Source organism: Globicephala melas, chromosome 11 (genome assembly GCF_963455315.2).
Source record: "Globicephala melas chromosome 11, mGloMel1.2, whole genome shotgun sequence".
Taxonomy (NCBI): Eukaryota; Metazoa; Chordata; class Mammalia; order Artiodactyla; family Delphinidae; genus Globicephala; species Globicephala melas.
Window position 1 is genome coordinate 43,515,115 of NC_083324.2, and position 18,512 is coordinate 43,533,626.

General features: G+C 40.9%; 1 protein-coding gene across 4 annotated transcripts in view; it reads left to right on the top strand.

Annotated features, from left to right (window-relative positions):
• MYRIP (myosin VIIA and Rab interacting protein) overlaps positions 1 to 18,512 on the top strand; it is a 221,827-nt gene that overhangs the window by 26,850 nt on the left and 176,465 nt on the right. For all 4 annotated transcript variants that reach the window (XM_060309021.2, XM_060309022.2, XM_030846205.3 and 1 more), the window contains exon 2: positions 14,270 to 14,413. In XM_060309021.2, coding sequence (XP_060165004.1) covers positions 14,304 to 14,413 — 110 coding nt within the window. In that variant the 5' untranslated portion in view covers positions 14,270 to 14,303. The remainder of the gene's footprint in view (positions 1 to 14,269; positions 14,414 to 18,512) is intronic.

An 18,512-nucleotide genomic window follows, 5' to 3' on the forward strand; every position in this document is an offset into this window, starting at 1 on the left:
TCTATAGCACACCTTTAATTATCTTTGAAGTAGCTAACTTTAATTAAAGTATGTGTCTCTGAACCTCCTGCCGATGTGAAGACGTATTACTGAAGTATAGCTGGGTTGGTGAAACCCGCCAAGGAGCAGGCTAATGTTGAAGATCATTAAACAATTTCCCTCCTGCCATGGTACTGAACTGTAGATTTCTGTTTCCTTTTTTATTGCCTAGAGCAACCTTGCTCTCCTCTTTTTTCTCTATCCAATAGGACATTATCTAGGATCAAATCTCTTTTTTAATATTATTGCTTACATATGTTTGAGTATAACCGCAGTCTGAAAGGCTTAGCTGAGCACAATATTTTACTGTAAGCCTTTCCATTTGAAACTATTTTCCTTTTGAAAAATGTACACTGCAGTCCAGTTCCAACATTTATTTCAACTTTTACTATATTGAAGCTTCAAAAAAAGAAAGAAAGAAACCTATTTATTGCACTCAGGCCTTGGGTCATTGCAGACACCACAGCATTCAAAAAGATCAGGTCACAGAGGTGTTTTGAAGATCATCTGGTCCAGAGGTAGAAAACTGCTGGATCAGAAGTCATCAGTAGGTCATCCCACCAGGTGATGTGGTACATCGGTGAGATAAGTGAATTCCATGGACGTGAGTCCATGGCCAAACTTTGTTTGCTGTAAATGAGTTTCTTGGTCAGCCACAACATGCTGCGGGGAGCCATGACAGTGAATCGAGTATTCTGTAAGTGATGGATAAAGGTGCAGGCATAGATGGAAAATTTATACATATGTATTCCAGGAAGGACTCACTAACCCCTCTATGACAGAAGATCTAGTGCAATCACTCTGCCACCAGGTGACTGGCTGGCTTCCCCCCATCCACAGCTCAGCACTCGTCTCTGGTGTTGGGAAGATGGGTCCTCAGCAGTGATGACAGGCAGATTAGGCCTGCAAAGAGGAAGTCTGTGAGATTGGACCCATGTGTAGCCACGTTGTTGGACCCTCCTGCCATGTCAATTTTGTACAAGGGCTCACTGAATAAGCACTGGGGAAGAGGCTGCCTCACCTCCTCGGGTGTCCTCTTGTCCACCGGATTGTTGAGAACTTCCGCATAGATATTCAAATATCATCACACTCTGCTTCTCTGAGAGATCTGCACACACCTTTTCCTCAAACTTCCTTGTCATTGATCTCCCAAACCTGTTCTTTTCCCATCTGCCGTTCTGTTGGCTACTGTCCACGAATTGATGTCTGTTCCATTCTTCCAGACATCTCTCGGTCCAGACGATGTGGAAGATCAGTATACAGCTTGAAATCCTGCCCACCAGCAGGGTGACCCCTCACTGCTATCCTTCAGGGTCACCCCTGACTGGGGCTGTAATGCTACAGCTGTCCACTTCGGGCAGGTGTCAGTGATTTCTTACAGAATCATCCACAAATCCAGACTGAGGTTTTTCCTCTTATGTTGGTTGATCACCAGGAACTTTCTATGAGGACGTAGCTGTGGATTGAGGGAGAGGAGACATAGCAGCAGACATAGGAGACATGGGAGTCTGAGTCACCTGCCCATGCAACTTACACCTTCTGGAACAGATTGGGTCTAAGTTCTTATATAGCATTTCCACTTGACATTGGGTCCCTACTGTGCACGCCAAGCCTAACAAGCAGCTCAGAGCTAGCTTCTGCTGGTTACATGGTCACTTGATGTCCCCTAGTTAGGCATTCAGTACCAGGGCCTGGTAGCAAGCATGAGCTATTTCTCAAAAGGAGAATAGTTACCTGTAGAGGAGGGTGTAGTTCTGCTTTAACACACCCTTGAAAGCCTTTGCGGTGCTTCTCCTAGAGCTGCCCAGAGGTCCTGTATGGCATCTCTCTTTGCTGTGGACACTTTGATATCATTGCATCTGTTGGGTCCTGCATAAACCAAGGGACAGAGCCTCGGGTAGTGCCGCCTGGACTGCTTACATATAAATTGATACTTCTAAGTAAGTACCTGATAATAATTTGCTCTCTTTGGAAGGTAAATATTCTCTAGCTCTGGGCCCCACTCAAAACTGGATGCTTACAGTTTACATAGTAAATGGCTGACAGCAGCATACTTGTACGTTTCTATGTGTCGTCTCCAAAATGCAAAAACTCCCGCCAAGCTTCAAGCCTCTGTTTTTACTGAAAGGCTAACTGATGATTAAAATAATAACAATAACAATAAAACAACAGCTGTAGACAGTCTAGAACAACCCATCAGAGAAACAACAGGCTAAACTATGTGGTTGGGACTGAGGCTGCTGCTGGAGAGGCAGTGTGCTGATTCTGTCTCACTCTAGGGCCTGGAGGAGGTGCTGCTTAGGGCACAGATGTCTGGTCTTGGCACACCGGGCTTGAATTACAGTGGGAGCTGGTTTAGAAACTGACTTTTTACCACACGTTTGAAAAGTACCCCTCATTTGGGAGTTTACTATTTCTATACATTTCATTTCCTCTTCTTTAAGATGTTATCTCTATTTCTTTGTCTTCCTTTAGCTTATTGAGGCCATTTTGCTCTCTACTCATGTATAGACTATATCTCTGAGTTTCAAAGTCATTTATTGAGTTTTAGACATTTGGTAGGCATTTTGGATGATCTTATTTGGCACAGAATAGTTGACACTTAGTAACAGCACTGTGGCAGGACTTGGTGAAATTTGGCAAGAGTTCTTTTTGATAGGCTGCTCTCAGATCAATCAATCAACAAACAAATGTCACCAACCCACAAGCAACAGCTGAGCATGCCACTCATGACAAAGGACAAAGAAGACCAGTTCCCCCTTTACATAGTTATAGTCCAGACACCAGACCAGCCCCCATGGCAGAGCCCAGCCTAGAAGGACTCTGTGTGTACTGGTCTTTATTGCCAAGAGCAGTAAAGCCTGCCCCTCCTGCCAAATGCCATCTTGGGAAGGAGGAGGGAGAGGGAAGGAGCTGCCCATTGGGAGGTGAACTTTGACCTGCCTGAACATTTTCCAAGAGGCAAGAGTTTAATCAAGGAGTAAATAGGCAGCTTTGAGTCATTTTCTCTGCTTTCTTCTCAACTTCGAGCTCCCACCTAGACAACTGCAGTGGCTTCCAGGTGACTGCCTCTGTCCCTGTTCACCTCCATCCCAGCTTCCCACCACGACCCGTGTGACCCCAGGAAAGCACAAACGCTGTTATCTCGGGTTGCTCGCCTGTTTAGGACCCTAAAGTGGCTCCCAGGGCCCTCGGGTGAAGTCCAAGCTCTTTAACAGAGCTTCACAGACTCCCTCTGCAATCCTGCAGCAGACATATTGAGTGATATGCCCATCGCTAAGGGAAGCTTCTGCCTGTGCTCCTCCCTCAGCCTGGATACCTGCCAACCCTTGCCCCACCTAAGGGCCCTGGCCGAGGCAGGACCGACACCCGGAAGTCTCTCCATCTCTGGCTCCTGCCCTCCCTCTTTCCCCTGATCCAGGGGCAGTGACTCCCAGCCCATTCCTCAGGTAGCCCTTACCACTTTGGGCCTGATTTATCCTTTATCCTTTATCGCCAGCTGTCCCAGCCTTGAAGGTGTGAACAAACAGTACTCACCCTGGGTCCTAAGATTAAGTCCCAATGTGCGTGACTAGGGGAACCCTCTGAGGTTTGCATACTAAAAACCCAGGCTCTGCAGCTGTTATTTGCTTACACTGTAATTGTGCTGTTTACATATAAATTGATACTTCTAAGTAAGTACCTGATAATAATTTGCTCTCTTCGGAAGGTAAATATTCTCCTTTTCTCATCTACTATTCACTGTCTTAATCCCTGTGTTTTGAGAACAAATGGAATGGTAAATTTTAGCCTACCATGTTTGATCACAAATTTGGAATTGATGAAGTCTGAATTAGTGAAGTTTTAATGCGTATTTTTTCACAGTCTTATGTGGTCAAGTTCCAAATGCAGCCAGCTGTCAACTCTTATCTTGACACACTTTTATTACAGTCAGAAGAAGTGTACCAGACTTTTATATATAGAGGGAGCAAAGAGCATCATTATCCAGTTGAAACTGAAGAGGAAATTCTCAGTGGGCTGAAGAGCTGTGTATTTTTATCGAGTGTTCATTAGCTGTCCTCTGTGCAAGGGATCAACGTGAAAACACCCAAAGGATGGGAAGCAGACAGAGAAAAAGCGCAAAAGGCAGGAGAGGCACTGCAGGGCTTCCACTGTGACCAAAGGCTCAGAAAACAAAAGCAGGGGATTGTAGGCATTGCTCTAATTCAAGATGGCAGAGAAATGCACTGGGCTCTACTACAGACCTGTTAGTTTGGTCATTGCAGATAAGGCCAGAAAAATGCAATCAAGGTTTATAAACCAGGTCATTTATTTGCCAGTCATGTGTAATGTGTATATGTGTCTGTATTAGCCAGAGTTTCCAGAAAAACAGAACCAATAGGATATGTGTGTCTCTCTCTCTATATGTGTGTGTGTGTATATGTATAAAATAAAAAAAGATTTATTATCAGGAATTGGATCACATGACCATGTAGGCTCACAAATCCCAAGATATGCAGCTGGAGACCCAGGAGAGCCAGTGATGTAGTTACAGTCTGAGTCGGAAGCCTGAAAACCGGAGAACCAATGGTTTAATTTCAGTGTGAAGGCCTGTACTGTAGCAGTAGTGAAGGCCCCTTTGTGAACTCTGCTGGGCATACCTGGGGCTACTGGGAAGCACATAGTAAGAGGCTGACAGCTATGTAGCTTTCAATTTAGACCAGGTTTTCTCAACCTTGGCATTATTGACATTTTGGACCAGATAATTCTTTGTTGCGGGGAGCTGTCCTGTGCATCATAGGATGTTCAGTAGCAACCCCTGGCCTCCACCCGCTCGATGCCAGTAACACACCCCTATTAGAAACAACTAAAAATTTCTCCAGATATTGCTGATTATCTCCTGGGAGGCAATATGGTGCTCAGTTGAGAACGACTGGTTTAGTCTCCAATTTTATTTCCCTTCCACCCCCCTCCTCCTGCTAACTCCTTCCACTCTGTGCTCAGGGGGTGTGTGTGCCCATCTAATACCATTTGAAATATCTCCCAATACCTGTTGCCAGCAGAGGCTGTGGCAGCAGCTCCCCCACTTTTACCATCCTTACTTCTGAAGAAGTTTCCACCAGGATCTAATAGGTAGAAAATGCCATCAACTCTCAAATGGATGGGGATAATGAGATCTCCCCACCAATTTTCAACTTCTAGAGCTGCTCTCATTTGCCAGAAATAAAATCATAGTATCACTTCTGTTTAATGGGGAAGGAAGTTTTGCCTCAAATACCATGAGCTTGGAGTCTCCATGAGGTATCAGGAGGGTCAGTGGTTCAGATGGAGGTCACAGGGGCTATAAGAGCTGATGCCTGGCAGTCTCAGGGTGATGGCATCCAGACTATAGGAAGCCATAGGTTCCCTGTGCAGCTAGGCTTGGAGCTGATCTGGCTTTTCTGCAGATCTGACCCTTTTTCTGCAAGGGTCCCTTGTAGAATTTTAGTCTGCAGAGTATGCCTGGGGACAGCCATTCATAGGCCAGAAGGAATTACTTTTTAAATTTTTTCATTCATTTAGCAATCAAGGTTGTATTGGATTCTCTCGGCCCTTACATTTCCATATGAATTTTTGGATCAGCTTGTCAGTTCTTGCAAAAAAAGAAGCTGGGATTTTGATAAGAATTGTGTTGAATCTGTAAATCAATTTTGAAAGTTCTGCTATCTTAACATTGTCTTCCAATCCATGGGATGTGTTTCCTGTGTTTAGTGTATAAGCCTTAAACTTCTTGTGATAAAATTACTCATAAGTATTTTATTTTTTTGATGCTATTGTAAATAGAACTGTTTTCTTAATTTCATTTTTTGAAGTGTTCATTTATAGTGTATAGAAATATGATTGATTTGTGTATACTGATCTCGCATCTTGCAACCTTGCTGATCTCAGTTTTTTGGTTTTAATTGGTTTTGTGTATGTGTATTCCTTAGAATTTTCTATATATGAGATTAATGTTTTCTCTGAATATAGATAATCCCAATTTTTCCTTCCCAATTTAGATGCTTTTTAGTTCTTTTTCCTGCCTGTTGCCCTGGCTAGAACCTCCAGTACAATACTGAATAGAAATGGTAAAAGTGACAATCTTGCTGTGTTCACGACATTTGGGGGGAAAGCATCTATTCATTCACATTGAGTATGATATTGGCTGTGAGTTTTTTGTAGACAGCCTTAATCAATTCAAGAAAGCTCCCTTCTATTCCTAGTTTATTGAGTATTTATATCAGAAAGAGTATTGGATTCTATCAAATGCTTTTCTGTATTAAGATTATGTGATCTTTGTCCTTTATTCTATTAATATGCTATATCATATTCATTGATTTTCACATGTTCAACCAACCTTGCATTCCTGGCATAAATCCCACTTTGTTATGGTGTACATAATCCTTTTTTGTATGTTGCTGGATTTTGTTTGCTAATATTTTGTTGAGGATTTTTTCATCTATATTCATAAGGGATATTGGTTTATAGTTTTATTTTATTGTGATATCCTTGTGTTTTTGGTATCAGGATAATACTGGCTTCTTAAAATGGGTTAAGAAGTGTTTCCTCCTATTCTATGTTTTGGGGAAGAGTTTGTGAAGGATTGGTGTTAATTTTTCTTTAAATGTTTGATAAAATTCACCAGTGAAGCCACCTAACCCTTCGCTTTTCTTTGTGGAAGTTTTTGATTACTAATTCAAAATCTTTACTAGTTATAGATATATTCAGGATGTCTATTTTGTCTTGAGTTAGTTTTTGTAGGTGTCTTTCTAGGATTTTTTTCATTTCATCTAGGTTATCTAATTTTCTGGCATACAACTGTTCACAGCATTCCTTTGTAATCCTTTTTATTTCTGTAAAGTCAATAGTGATGGCCCTCTTTCATTCCTGATTTTAGTAATTTGAATCTTTTGTTTTTTTCTTGGTCAGCCTTGCCAAAGGTTTGTCAATTTTATTGATCTTTTCAAAGAACTAACTTTGGGTTTTGTTGACTTCTCTCTATTGTTTTTCTATTCCATTGATTTGTCTTTATTATTTCCTTCCTTCTGCTTACTTGGGTTCAGTTTGCTTTTTTTTTTTTTTCCAGTCTCTTAAGGTAGAAGGTGAGGTAATTGATTTGTGATGCTTCCTTTTTAATATAGGTGTTTATAGCTATAAATTTACCCCAAGCACTGGTTTAGCTGCATCCCATAAGTACATGCGTTTTCATTTTTATTTATCTCAAGGTATTTTCTTATTTCTCTTGACCCTTTGGTTATTTAGAGTACATTGTTTAATTTCCATATACATGTGAATGTCCCAGATTTCTTTCTGTTATTAATTTCTAATTTTCTTCCATTGTAGTTAGAGAACAGATTTTATATTATTCAACTCCTTTAAATGTATTGAGATTTATTTTACAGCCTAATATATGGTCTATCTGGAGAATATTCCACATACACTTGAGAAGAATATATGTTGTACCATCATGTAGAGTGTTCTGTAGGTGTCTGTTAGATCTAGGTAGCTTATAATATGGCTTAAATCTTCTATATCCTTGCTGATGTTTTGCTAGTTGTTCTATCTATTATTGAAGGTTGATATCGAAATCTCTAATGATTATTGCTGAATTGTCCATTTCTTCCTTTAATTCTGTCAGTCTTTGCTACAAAGACTTCCTTTAGTATTTCTTGTAAGGCAGGTCTGCTAGTGATAAAGTCTCTCTGTTTTTGCTTATCTGGAATGCCTTAATTGTCTTAATTTATCCTTCATTTTTGAAGGATACTTTTCTGGATATAGAATTTTTGGATAAAGTCCTTTCCTTTCAGTTCTTTGAATATATCATCTCAATACCTTCTGGCCTCCAAGATTCCTGATAAGAAGTCAGCAGTTGACCTTATTGAGGATCCCTCATGTGTGATGAGTCATTTTCTGTTTTACTTTCAAGATTCTGTATTTTCTTTGGCTTTGACCATTTGACTATGATGTGTCTAGATGTGCATTCTTTGAATTTATCCTACCTAGAGTTTGTTGAGCTTCTTGGATGAGCAGATTAACACTTTTCATCAAATTTGGGAAGTTATCCACCATAATTTATTCAGTATTCTTCAATTCCTTTTTCTCACTCCTGTTAATATCATTCCCAGGAGATAGAATCTAACATCCAGTATGGGTCAGGTGACACCCCTGGTCCAATCAGCTGTGCCCTGGTGGTGTGACCATGTCTCCTCTGGGCCATTCCTGTGTTCAGGTAAAGGATGAGTCTCGGAGAATGGGCTGTTCATAGCAGGAATAACACCCTTGAAGGTGAAGATCAGTGAGTCTTACAGCCCAAGCACCACTTGCTCCAAAGAAAGTCACAGTGAAAGTACATATCGGACCATTTGTGCTTTTTTTCTTTCCTTCCCAGGCAAGTTCTTTTCCTTTTTTACCCCCTGATAAAAAATGCCTTAAATGGGATAGCCCTAACATTTCGATTCCTTTGTAGGAATAAGAAATTTCTTTTCAGTTCTAGTCAAGATCTAGCCATGGTCAAAGAGGGAAGCCCTAGCAGTATTTACCCTTTATTACTCTTAGGACTTTGGACAGTCCAAGTTAATCTCTGTACTTCTCTCTTTGTATTAGGTGCATCATCATCATCATCATCACCACCACCACCACCACACACACACACACACACACACACACACACACACACTGTGTATTTGTAAAGATCCCATGCATGCATTTGTCCTTGACTCATCTGTTCTAGGTTCCTTTCTAGAATGTCGCTTGTGTAGACATTGACCTTTCATTATGAACCTCCCATTATGTATGTATTTCATATTCTTGGAATGTCTGTTTTTTTTCATTTGCAAGGTTGTGCTTACTAGTTTCCTACAGAAGTATCTGTATCCTTCCTCTAGTTGTTCTAGCCAAGAATAGTATAAACAATTCTACCTTTATTTTGGTTTTCTATCTTTAAATTTGTTTCCATTTGCTTTCCTTTTAAAGTCATCAGCTTCTTCTAAAGCTCATATAACTCTGTAGCTTCTTATGATAATCGCATAAAAACCCCAGCTAAATCAATTCAGTAATTATATTAGAGTAGTTACTGGAATTTGTCATCATGGGATGGACTTATGGCAATAATTCCCCAATAGTCATTTCTTTGGATGTTAAGAGGTAGCTGTTATTAAAGAAAGAGGTATCTGCAGACAAATGCATTTGAGAACTACAGGGATAAACAAAATCAGACTGGTTCTTTAGTGACAGACTTCTTAGAGGTTCTGATAAGCTTATATGCACTGTGTATCCCTCAGAGGGCAATACAGTTTGAGGCATTTCTCACCTTTATTTCATCACAGAGCTCTCCTTTCTCAGATTGCTTGTGGGAACAGTGACCTGAGAAACACACATTAGGGAAATGGTGATATAATTAAATCTTGAAGTTTATTAATTTTCTCATTACTAAATTTTAAAATGTATTCTCTCTGCTACCATCTTAGTTGAGTATAAACCAGAGAAATCCAGGGGCAGGAGCACGGGTCTGGAAGTCAGAGCATCTGAACTGGTTTTGTGTCTGGGGAATCACTTCCCTTTGGGCAATGAAAGAGTCATACTTTTGTGACCTTTGACTCATGGACATTGAGGCTTTTCCAGCCCTAACGATGCTCTTTCTCTTGTGCAGGGAATCTAATTGTGTTTCCTGTAGAAAAGGGAAGAAGCTTTTACCATTTCCCAAAAAGGGTTTCTCATTATTCTCTGTCTTATCCATTTACAGCTACTTTATTTATTTCTTTACAGAAACATTTACCCCTCTTGAGTCCTGATCATTCTTTTTAGATTTGATATGATCAGAGCTGTCACTTCTGTCTTGTACTAACTGGGTATCTTAGAATCTCATTTGGAATTCTCAGGAACCAAAAGCCAGTGAAGTGAAATGAAGGGGGCAGACATGTCACCTTCTGGGAAACTCCAAAGTGCCATTATCACCTTTAATGGGGTGTTTGAAAGCAAGAAGTCGGTCTGCATTTTCCCTGTGCCCTCTAATCTGTTTCTCCCTGCTCATCGGGAGACTAGAAGATGGCAGCTATGAAGCTTCCCCTTTCCTGAGCAGCCTAGGGGTGGGACCTTATTTCTAATTCACTCCCTCAGACCAGCAGGTGCTCTAGGCACTCTCCCCACCCATAATGTGATTATCCCTAGCCAAATCTTTTCTCTCCTCCACAGAGGTCCCATTTTGTTCTGTATAGTTTTATCACATTTATTCCTAAAAATATATGTATTCTTGACTTTCTGCGTTTTTGAACTTTATATAAAAGGAGTCATACTGTTTGTATGCTGTACATGCATATATATGTGGCTTCTCTATCTCAACAGCATGTTTTTAAGATTCATCTATGTGGAATATACCTTCAGAATGTTCTTTTTCCTTGCACTGGAGTATTCCATTGGTATGAAACAAGTATACAATATTTGTTTATCCTTCTTCCCGCTTGTGGATGTTTGGGGTGGTTTACAGGTTTTACTTATTTGTTTTATTTTATTTTTTGCTATTTTGAATGTGACTGTTACTAATGTTCTTCTGTTAGGCTGAACTATGTGAAATAAGCATTTTTATAGGCTCCTATTTATTTCCTATGATTCAACCCGATTCCTATCTGTTGGTGCATATTTGCAAGATTATATCTGAGGAATATACCTAGGTGTGGCAGAAATGCTAATGCATAAGGTACATGTATCTTCAACTTTGAAAATGATGCCTAATTGTGTTATAAAGAGATTGTACCAATTTTTACTCACTCTATCAAAATTGTCCCACCTCCTGTCAACACTTGATGATTTTGGTGGGTGTGAAATATGGTTTTCATTGCAATTCTCTAGCTACCAATGATATTAAGCATCTTTTTATATGTGTATTTGCCATCTCTGTTTCTTATTCTGTATAAAAATGTGGAAATGACTTTGGAACTGGCTAAGGGTAGAGGGTGGAAGAGTTTTGAGCTGTATGTTAGAAAAAGCCTAGGTTGCCTTGAGGAGACTATTGGTAGAAATATGGATGTTAATGGTGATTATAGTGAGGTCTCAGGAAGAAAAGTGGAGGGACTTCCCTGGTGGTCCAGTGGTTAAGACTCTGCACTTCCACTGCAGGGGGCACAGGTTCGATCCCTGGTGGGGGAACTAAGATCCCACATGCAGGGCGGTGTGGCCAAAAAGTAAAATAAAATAAGAAAGAAAAGAGGAGAGCTGCAGAGAAAGCTTCTCTCATGTTAGAGAACACATATATCATCATGAACAGAATGTTGGTAGAAATGAATGTTAGAAGTACTGGTCTCAGACGGAAATGAGGAAGATGTTATTGGAAACTGAAGGAAAGCTGTTCCTTGTTATAAAGCGGCAGAGAATTTGGTTGAATTGTGTTCTAGTGTCTTGTGGAAAGTAGAATTGTAAGTGATGATGAACTTGGATATTTAGCTGAGAAGAATTCTAAAATAAGTATTAAAGACTGGTTTGTCCTTGCTGCTATAATAAGATATGAGACGAGAAAGGTAAATTGAAGAAGGAATTGTCACACTAAAGGAACCAGAACTTGCAGATTTGGAAAATTCTGTCTATCCATATTGCAAAAGTGAGAAAGTCTGTCTGTAGAGAGCAACAGGGGTGTGGCTGGACAACCATTTGCTAAAGAGATTAGAGTGTGGCTCACGGATTGAGTCAACCATTGCAGCAGAAGCCGGGAATAGAGACGCAGTTATTCAGGACAGATCTGTAGAGAACCTCTTGTCTGATGGCTTGGCCCCTGTGAACTGCATGGGAAGCTGACAAAGTTTTTGAGAATTCATATCAACAGAAACATTGCCAGCTTAGACTAAACAGAGACAGGACAAATGAGGGAAGGCTGCTGGATTTCTGAGAGTCTACAGGATGGGCCAGTAGAGCTATTTGCCTACAAACATGGATTATCCTTCAGGACAAGGGAAGAATGATCCTGAAGACAAATCAGAGGTCTGCAGGGGTGCCACTGTCACCATGACCTGGGGAATGGGGCTGTCCCTCCTCAATTACCAAGGGTGGGCCAAGCTGCTGTGGCTACACCCAGGGCCAAGGAGGTGGCACAGCCACCCTGGCGGGCTCAGAGGACAGAGCATGGAGCCCAAGAGGATTATCCTTGAGCCTTAAACAAACAAAACAAAACAGAAACAGGCTTATAAATACAGAGAACAAACTGGTGGTTGCTGGAGAACAGGGAGTCGGGGGAACAGATGAAATAGGTGAAGGGAAGAAGAGGTACAAACATCCAATTATAAAATAAATTAGTCACGGGGATGTAAAGTACACACAGGGATAATAATTATTAAAAGAATAACAAATCAGAGACTATGCATGGAGAAAAGTACACATAGAGAACATGGTTAATAATACTGTAACAACTTTGTATGGTGACGAAGGTAACTGGACTCATTGTGGTGACTATTTCATAATGTGTAAAAATATCGAATCACTATGGGGTACACCTGAAACTAATACAGTACTGTATGTCAAGTATAACTTAATAAAAAAATTCTAATGGAATTTGCCCTGCTTTCAGACTTGCTTGAGACCTAAGACTTCTTTCTCCTTTCCAATTTCTCCCAGCTAGAATGGAATGCCTATCCCATGCCTGCCTCACTGTTGTATTTTGGTAACTGGTAACTTGTCTGGTTTCACAGGTTCACAATGGGAAATGAATTTTGCCTCAGGATGAATCATACCTCAAGTCTCACCTATACCTAATTTAGATAATAATGAGATGAGAATTTGGACTTCGAGTTGATGCTGCAATAGGTTGGGACTGTGGTGGCTGTTGGGATGGGGTGAATGTAATTTACATGTAAGAAGGACAAGATATCTGGGGGAGCAAGGTGAAGTGTTACAGGTTGAGTTGTGTCCCCTGCCAAATCCATACGTTGGAGTCCTAACCCCAGTAACTCAGATTGTGACTGTGTTTGGAAGATAGGACATTTAAAGAGGCAGTTCAGTTGAAATGAAGGTGTTAGGGTGGACCCTAATCCAATATAATTGGTGTCCTTATAAGAAGGAAAAATTCAGACATAGGTGTGCACAGAGGGAAGACCATGTGAAGACACATGGAGAAGATGGCCATCTATAAGCCACGGAGAGAGGCTGCAGGAGAAGTCAGCTCTGCCGACATCTTGATCTCAGACTTCTAGCCATCAAGACTGTGAGAAAATACATTTATGTTATTTAAGCCACCTAGTCTGTGGTGCTCTGTTACAGCAGCCCTAGCCGATTAATACACCTACCTAGGGGCTTCCCTGGTGGCGCAGTGGTTGAGAGTCCGCCTGTCAATGCAGGGGACATGGGTTCGTGCCCCGGTCCGGGAAGATCCCACATGCCGCGGAGCGGCTGGGCCCATGAGCCATGGCCGCTGAGCCTGCGCGTCCGGGCCTGTGCTCCACAACGGGAGAGGCCACAACAGTGAGAGGCCCGCGTACCGCAAAAAAAAAAAATAAATAAAAAAAAAATAATTTCCCATAATTTTTAGGTATGCACTGCTGGGAGGTGTGTCTTTGAAATATCATCTTTTCTAGTTCTGAGAAAATGTCTAAAAAGATTATTTTACTATATATATATTTTTTGCAGAGGAGAGTTTACTGATTTCTAGTTTATATTTCATAGTCATGTGATAAAAACTTCAAGGGATATAGTATATATAGGATTTTTTTTTACATTTTTATTTATTTATTTGGCCTGACCATGCGGTTTGTGGGATCTTAGTTCCCAGACCAGGGATTGAACCCGGGCCCCCAGCAGTGAAAGCCCAGAATCTTAACCACTGGACCACCAGGGAATTCCCCTATGATTTTTTTTAAAGTATGATTTATTTTATCTTACAATTATGTGTGATATTTAAAATTTGAAACTTTAGAAACCATAGAACTTTAGAAGTTTTAGATATTGTCTTCTGGTGTTTTGTGGAAATCCACACCAGGTCTCATGTATGCTTCATTCTATCAAAAAGAATAATTTATCTATTTTTTCTAATTTAAGAGTTGGGATAAATGACACCGTTGATGACCAGTTACCTTCTCTTTTTCTCCACAGTCTTGCTGAAGTTGTCTGTAAATATTTGCTGAGTATGAGAGCAGAGCAGGATAGGATCTTATGTAAACACTGTGTCTAATTTTGTTTAATAACAACATTGGTTGATTTTATCCATGGAGGACTTTTATCTTGCCCTCAATTTGTGGTCTCTCCTTTGATTTCTCAGGTCTCGTTCCATTGTCTGTGTTTGGTGTTAAATCATGGGGAGGAAGCTGGACCTGTCTGGTCTGACCGATGATGAAACAGAGCATGTTCTCCAGGTGGTTCAGCGAGACTTCAATCTCCGAAAAAAAGAGGAAGAGCGGCTCAGGTGAGATGCTTCTATTTCCCACCTGGGTACAGTGAACCATATGTGGACAAGTGAAACAGGCTTCCTGAGTGTTCCTTGCTGCCAGCCCTACACTCAAAGTCTTTATGTCATGTAAACACACAGAAGAAGAATGTCCTTCTCTTGGTAGTCAGGCTGGCCAGCTTCAACACTGGGCATCACAATGTCAGCTCAGAAATGAGACTGTTCACACTCGCAGTCAAGTTTGTGTTCAGCTGCTCACCCTGTAAATTATTAGCTCTAGAATGGATGGAGTTCGTGCTGACGGTGGCTGTTTCAAGCTTGCTCCTGGCTTTAATTTTCTTGTCGGCAGGTACTACTGAAGAATAACCAAAGTGTTATATAAATAGGAGAATTAGATTCATAGCTGTACAATCTTCTGTTAGAGCTCTCAGCTACCATGGTGCAGGAGGAAAGCTCTGAAGACCTGGTACAAGGAAAGTGACCACCAGGCTGGGATGGGGTTACCTGGCTCAGCATCACCCTCCTCATTTTATAGAGGGAAAAGCTGAGACCCAGAGAGGGGGGCCTTGTGACTCCTCTGCAGTTGGTATTTCCTCGTGGGATGTTCTTGGAAGTACTGTTGCTGCCTAAATTTGGAAGAAGTCAGAGTGATGGAAATGCGGTCATGTGTTGGGGTTTGTGTGTTAGAACCTGATGGCAAGTCATCATGAGCTCCCCTCCTCCATAAACCTGTTTTCCCTTGGGATTCCACAGGTTTGTCATGGCACTGTCTCCTTCCTTAGCCACGGAGCTCAAAATCTCAGTCTTTATAATTCCTCCCCTGACTTGGGTCCCACACAGGGCAGGGCCAGGCCCTGTTGTTTCTGCCTCCTCAGCATCTCTCCCAGCCCTATCCCAGTCCAGCTTTCATGACTTTTCATCCCAGTCGTTGCAGTAACCTTCTCTATGATCCTCCTGCCTCCAGTCCTCCAGGGTGGTGCCCCATTTCAGCTGTAACCATGCCCTTTCCCACTCTGCTTAAAATTGACATGGGTTGTTTTCCTTTGCCCTTGGAGTTTCTCAGACATTCTGTTTCTGTAGGATATTTACCTCCCTTACTTGTAAGTACTCTAGTGTAATTTACTTTATTTCCACCATGTTTTTTTCCCATATCATATATATTTAATATGTGCTTATTAGATGGAAGACAAGAAATCTGTTAATTGTTATTTGATTTAAAAACCATGTGCCACAAAAAAGATATATGGATCAGTGGAACAGAATAGACAGCCCAGAAATAAACCCACACATTATGTGGGTTTAAATGTGTGAACCCACATTAATATGTGAATAAACTTCACACATTAATTGAAGGTCAATTAATCTTCAACAAAGGAGGCAAGAATATACAATGGGAAAAAGACAGTCTCTTCAGTAAGTGGTGCTGGGAAAGTTGGACAGCCTCATGTAAATCAATGAAGTAAGAATACACCCTCTTGCCATGCACAAAAATAAACTCAAAATGGCTTAAAGACTTAAACATAAGACATGATACCATAAAACTCCTAGAAGAGATCATAGGCAAAACATTCTCTGACATAAATCATACTAATGTTTTCTTAGGTCAGTCTCCCAAGGCAATAGAAATAAAAACAAAAATAAATAAATGGGACCTACTCAAACTTACAAGCTCTTGCATGGCAAAGGAAACCTTAAACAAAATGAAAAGACAACCTATGGAATGGGAGAAAATATTTGCAAATGATGCGACTGACAAGGGCTTACTTTCCAAAATATACAAACAGCTCATACAACTCAACAACAAAAACCAAACAACCCACTTGTAAAATGGGCAGAAGACCTAAATAGACAGTTCTTCAAAGAAGAAATATAAATGGCCAATAGGCACATGAAAAGATGCTCAACATTGCTAATTATTAGAGAAATGCAAATCAGAACCTCACACCGGGCAGAATGGCCATCATTAAAAAGTCTACAAATAACGAATGCTAGAGAGGGTGTGGAGAAATGTGAACCCTCCTACACTGTTGGTGGGAATATAAGTTGGTACAGCCACTATGGAAAACAGTATGGAGGTTCCTCAGAAAACTAAAAATACAATTACCATATGATCCAGCAATCCCACTCCTGGGCATGTATCCAGACAAAACTATAATCCAAAAGGATACATGCATGCTTATGTTCGTAGCAGCACTATTCACAATAGCCAAGACATGGAAACAACCTAAAGGTCCATTGACAGATGAATGGATAAAGAAGGTGTGGTACATATATACAATGGAATACTACTCAGCCATAAAAAAGAATGAAATAATGCCATTTGCAGCAACATGGATGCAACTAGAGATTATCATACTAAGTGAAGTAAGTCAGAAAGAGAAAGACAAATACCATAAGATATCACTTACATGTGGAATCTAAAATATGACACAAATGGACCTATCTGTGAAATAGAAACAGACTCACAGACATAGAGAACAGATTTGTGGTTGCCAGGGGGGAGGGGGCTGGAGGGAGTGATGGAGTGGGAGGTTGGGGTTAGCAGAGGTAAGCTTTTATATATAGAATGGATGAACAACAGGGTCATACTGTATAGTACAGAGAACTATATTCAATATCCTATGACAAACCATAATGGAGGGGCTTCCCTGGTGCACAGTGGTTAAGAATCCAGCTGCCAAGGCAGGGGACACAGGTTCAAGCCCTGGTCCGGAAAGATCCCACATGCTGCAGAGCAACTAAGCCCATGCGCCACAACTACTGAGCCTGAACTCTAGAGCCCGCGAGCCACAACTACTGAGCCTACATGCCACAACTACTGAAACCCATGCATCTAGAGCCTGTGCTCCGCAACAAGAGAAGCCACCGCAATGAGAAGCCCACACACCTCAACAAAGAGTAGCCCCTGCTCACTGCAACTAGAGAAAGCCCATGTGCAGCAACAAAGACCTAATGCAGCCAAAAATAAATAAATAAAAAGTAAATAACATTAAAAAAAATATGGAAAAGAATATTTTTAAAAAGAATGTATACACATGTATAACTGAATCACTTTGCTGTACAGCAGAAATTAACATGACATTGTAAATCAACTGTACTTTAATTTTAAAAAAGTCCACGTGCCAGGCACTGTTCTAGCTGTTGCTCATAACAGTGAGCAAAATAAGTCTTTGCCCCATAGAGGTTATATTCTAGAGCTGTGCTACCCATACTGTAGCGACCAACCACGTGTGGCTTCTGTGTACTTGTAATGGGGTGAGTCTGAACTGAGATGCACTGTAAGTGTAACATACACACCAGATCTCAAAAATTTAGTACCAAAACATGTAAGATATCTCATTAATAATTTTTATATTGATTACATTTTGAAGTGCCAATGTTTTAGATATACAAGCTTAAAGAAAAGACATTAAAATTAATTTTTCCTGTTTTGTTTCTTTTTACTTTTTTTCGTATGGTTACTAGAAAATTTAAAATTAGACATGTCTCACCATATATTTCTATTGGCTAGTGCTGCCCTAGAGGGAGGAGAAAGAGAGGAAGTAAATAAATACAAACATATTTATATGTATTAGGTAGTGGTGAGAGCCATGAAGAAGAATAAAGCAGGGAAGGGGGACAGAGACTGGCCAGGGATGGGCAGGGTGCTCTCTTTTGAATGGGCTGGCTGGGGAAGACTTCTCTGGTGAGACTTGAGCAGAGACTTGCTGGAGGTGAGGGAGGGAGCTGGGGTGCTCTCTGGGGTAATATCAAGCAAGGTGGAGGGAACAACAAATGGCAAGTTCTGATTCAGGGATGCGCCTTTATGTTTCCAGAGGAGCTGGGAGGGAGGGAGCCAGGGGGAGTGTCGTAGTAGAACAAAGTCCAAGCAATATCCTAAGCCCAAACCACGTGTGGTAAATCCAAACTCAAAACCACTGCAATTGTCAAACCTTTCCTTGCCTCTGTGCATTGCTTGGATTTAGGAGACATGAAAGAGTCTTCGAAGCTATGTTACAGAAAGTATTTCTGAATTCTTTAATATTTGCTTCAATGAGCATAACATGCAGAATGGAAGATTTTTATTTTAAGGTTTCAAACTGAATTGTGTGTCTGTTCTCCCGGCCAGCTGTTCCTT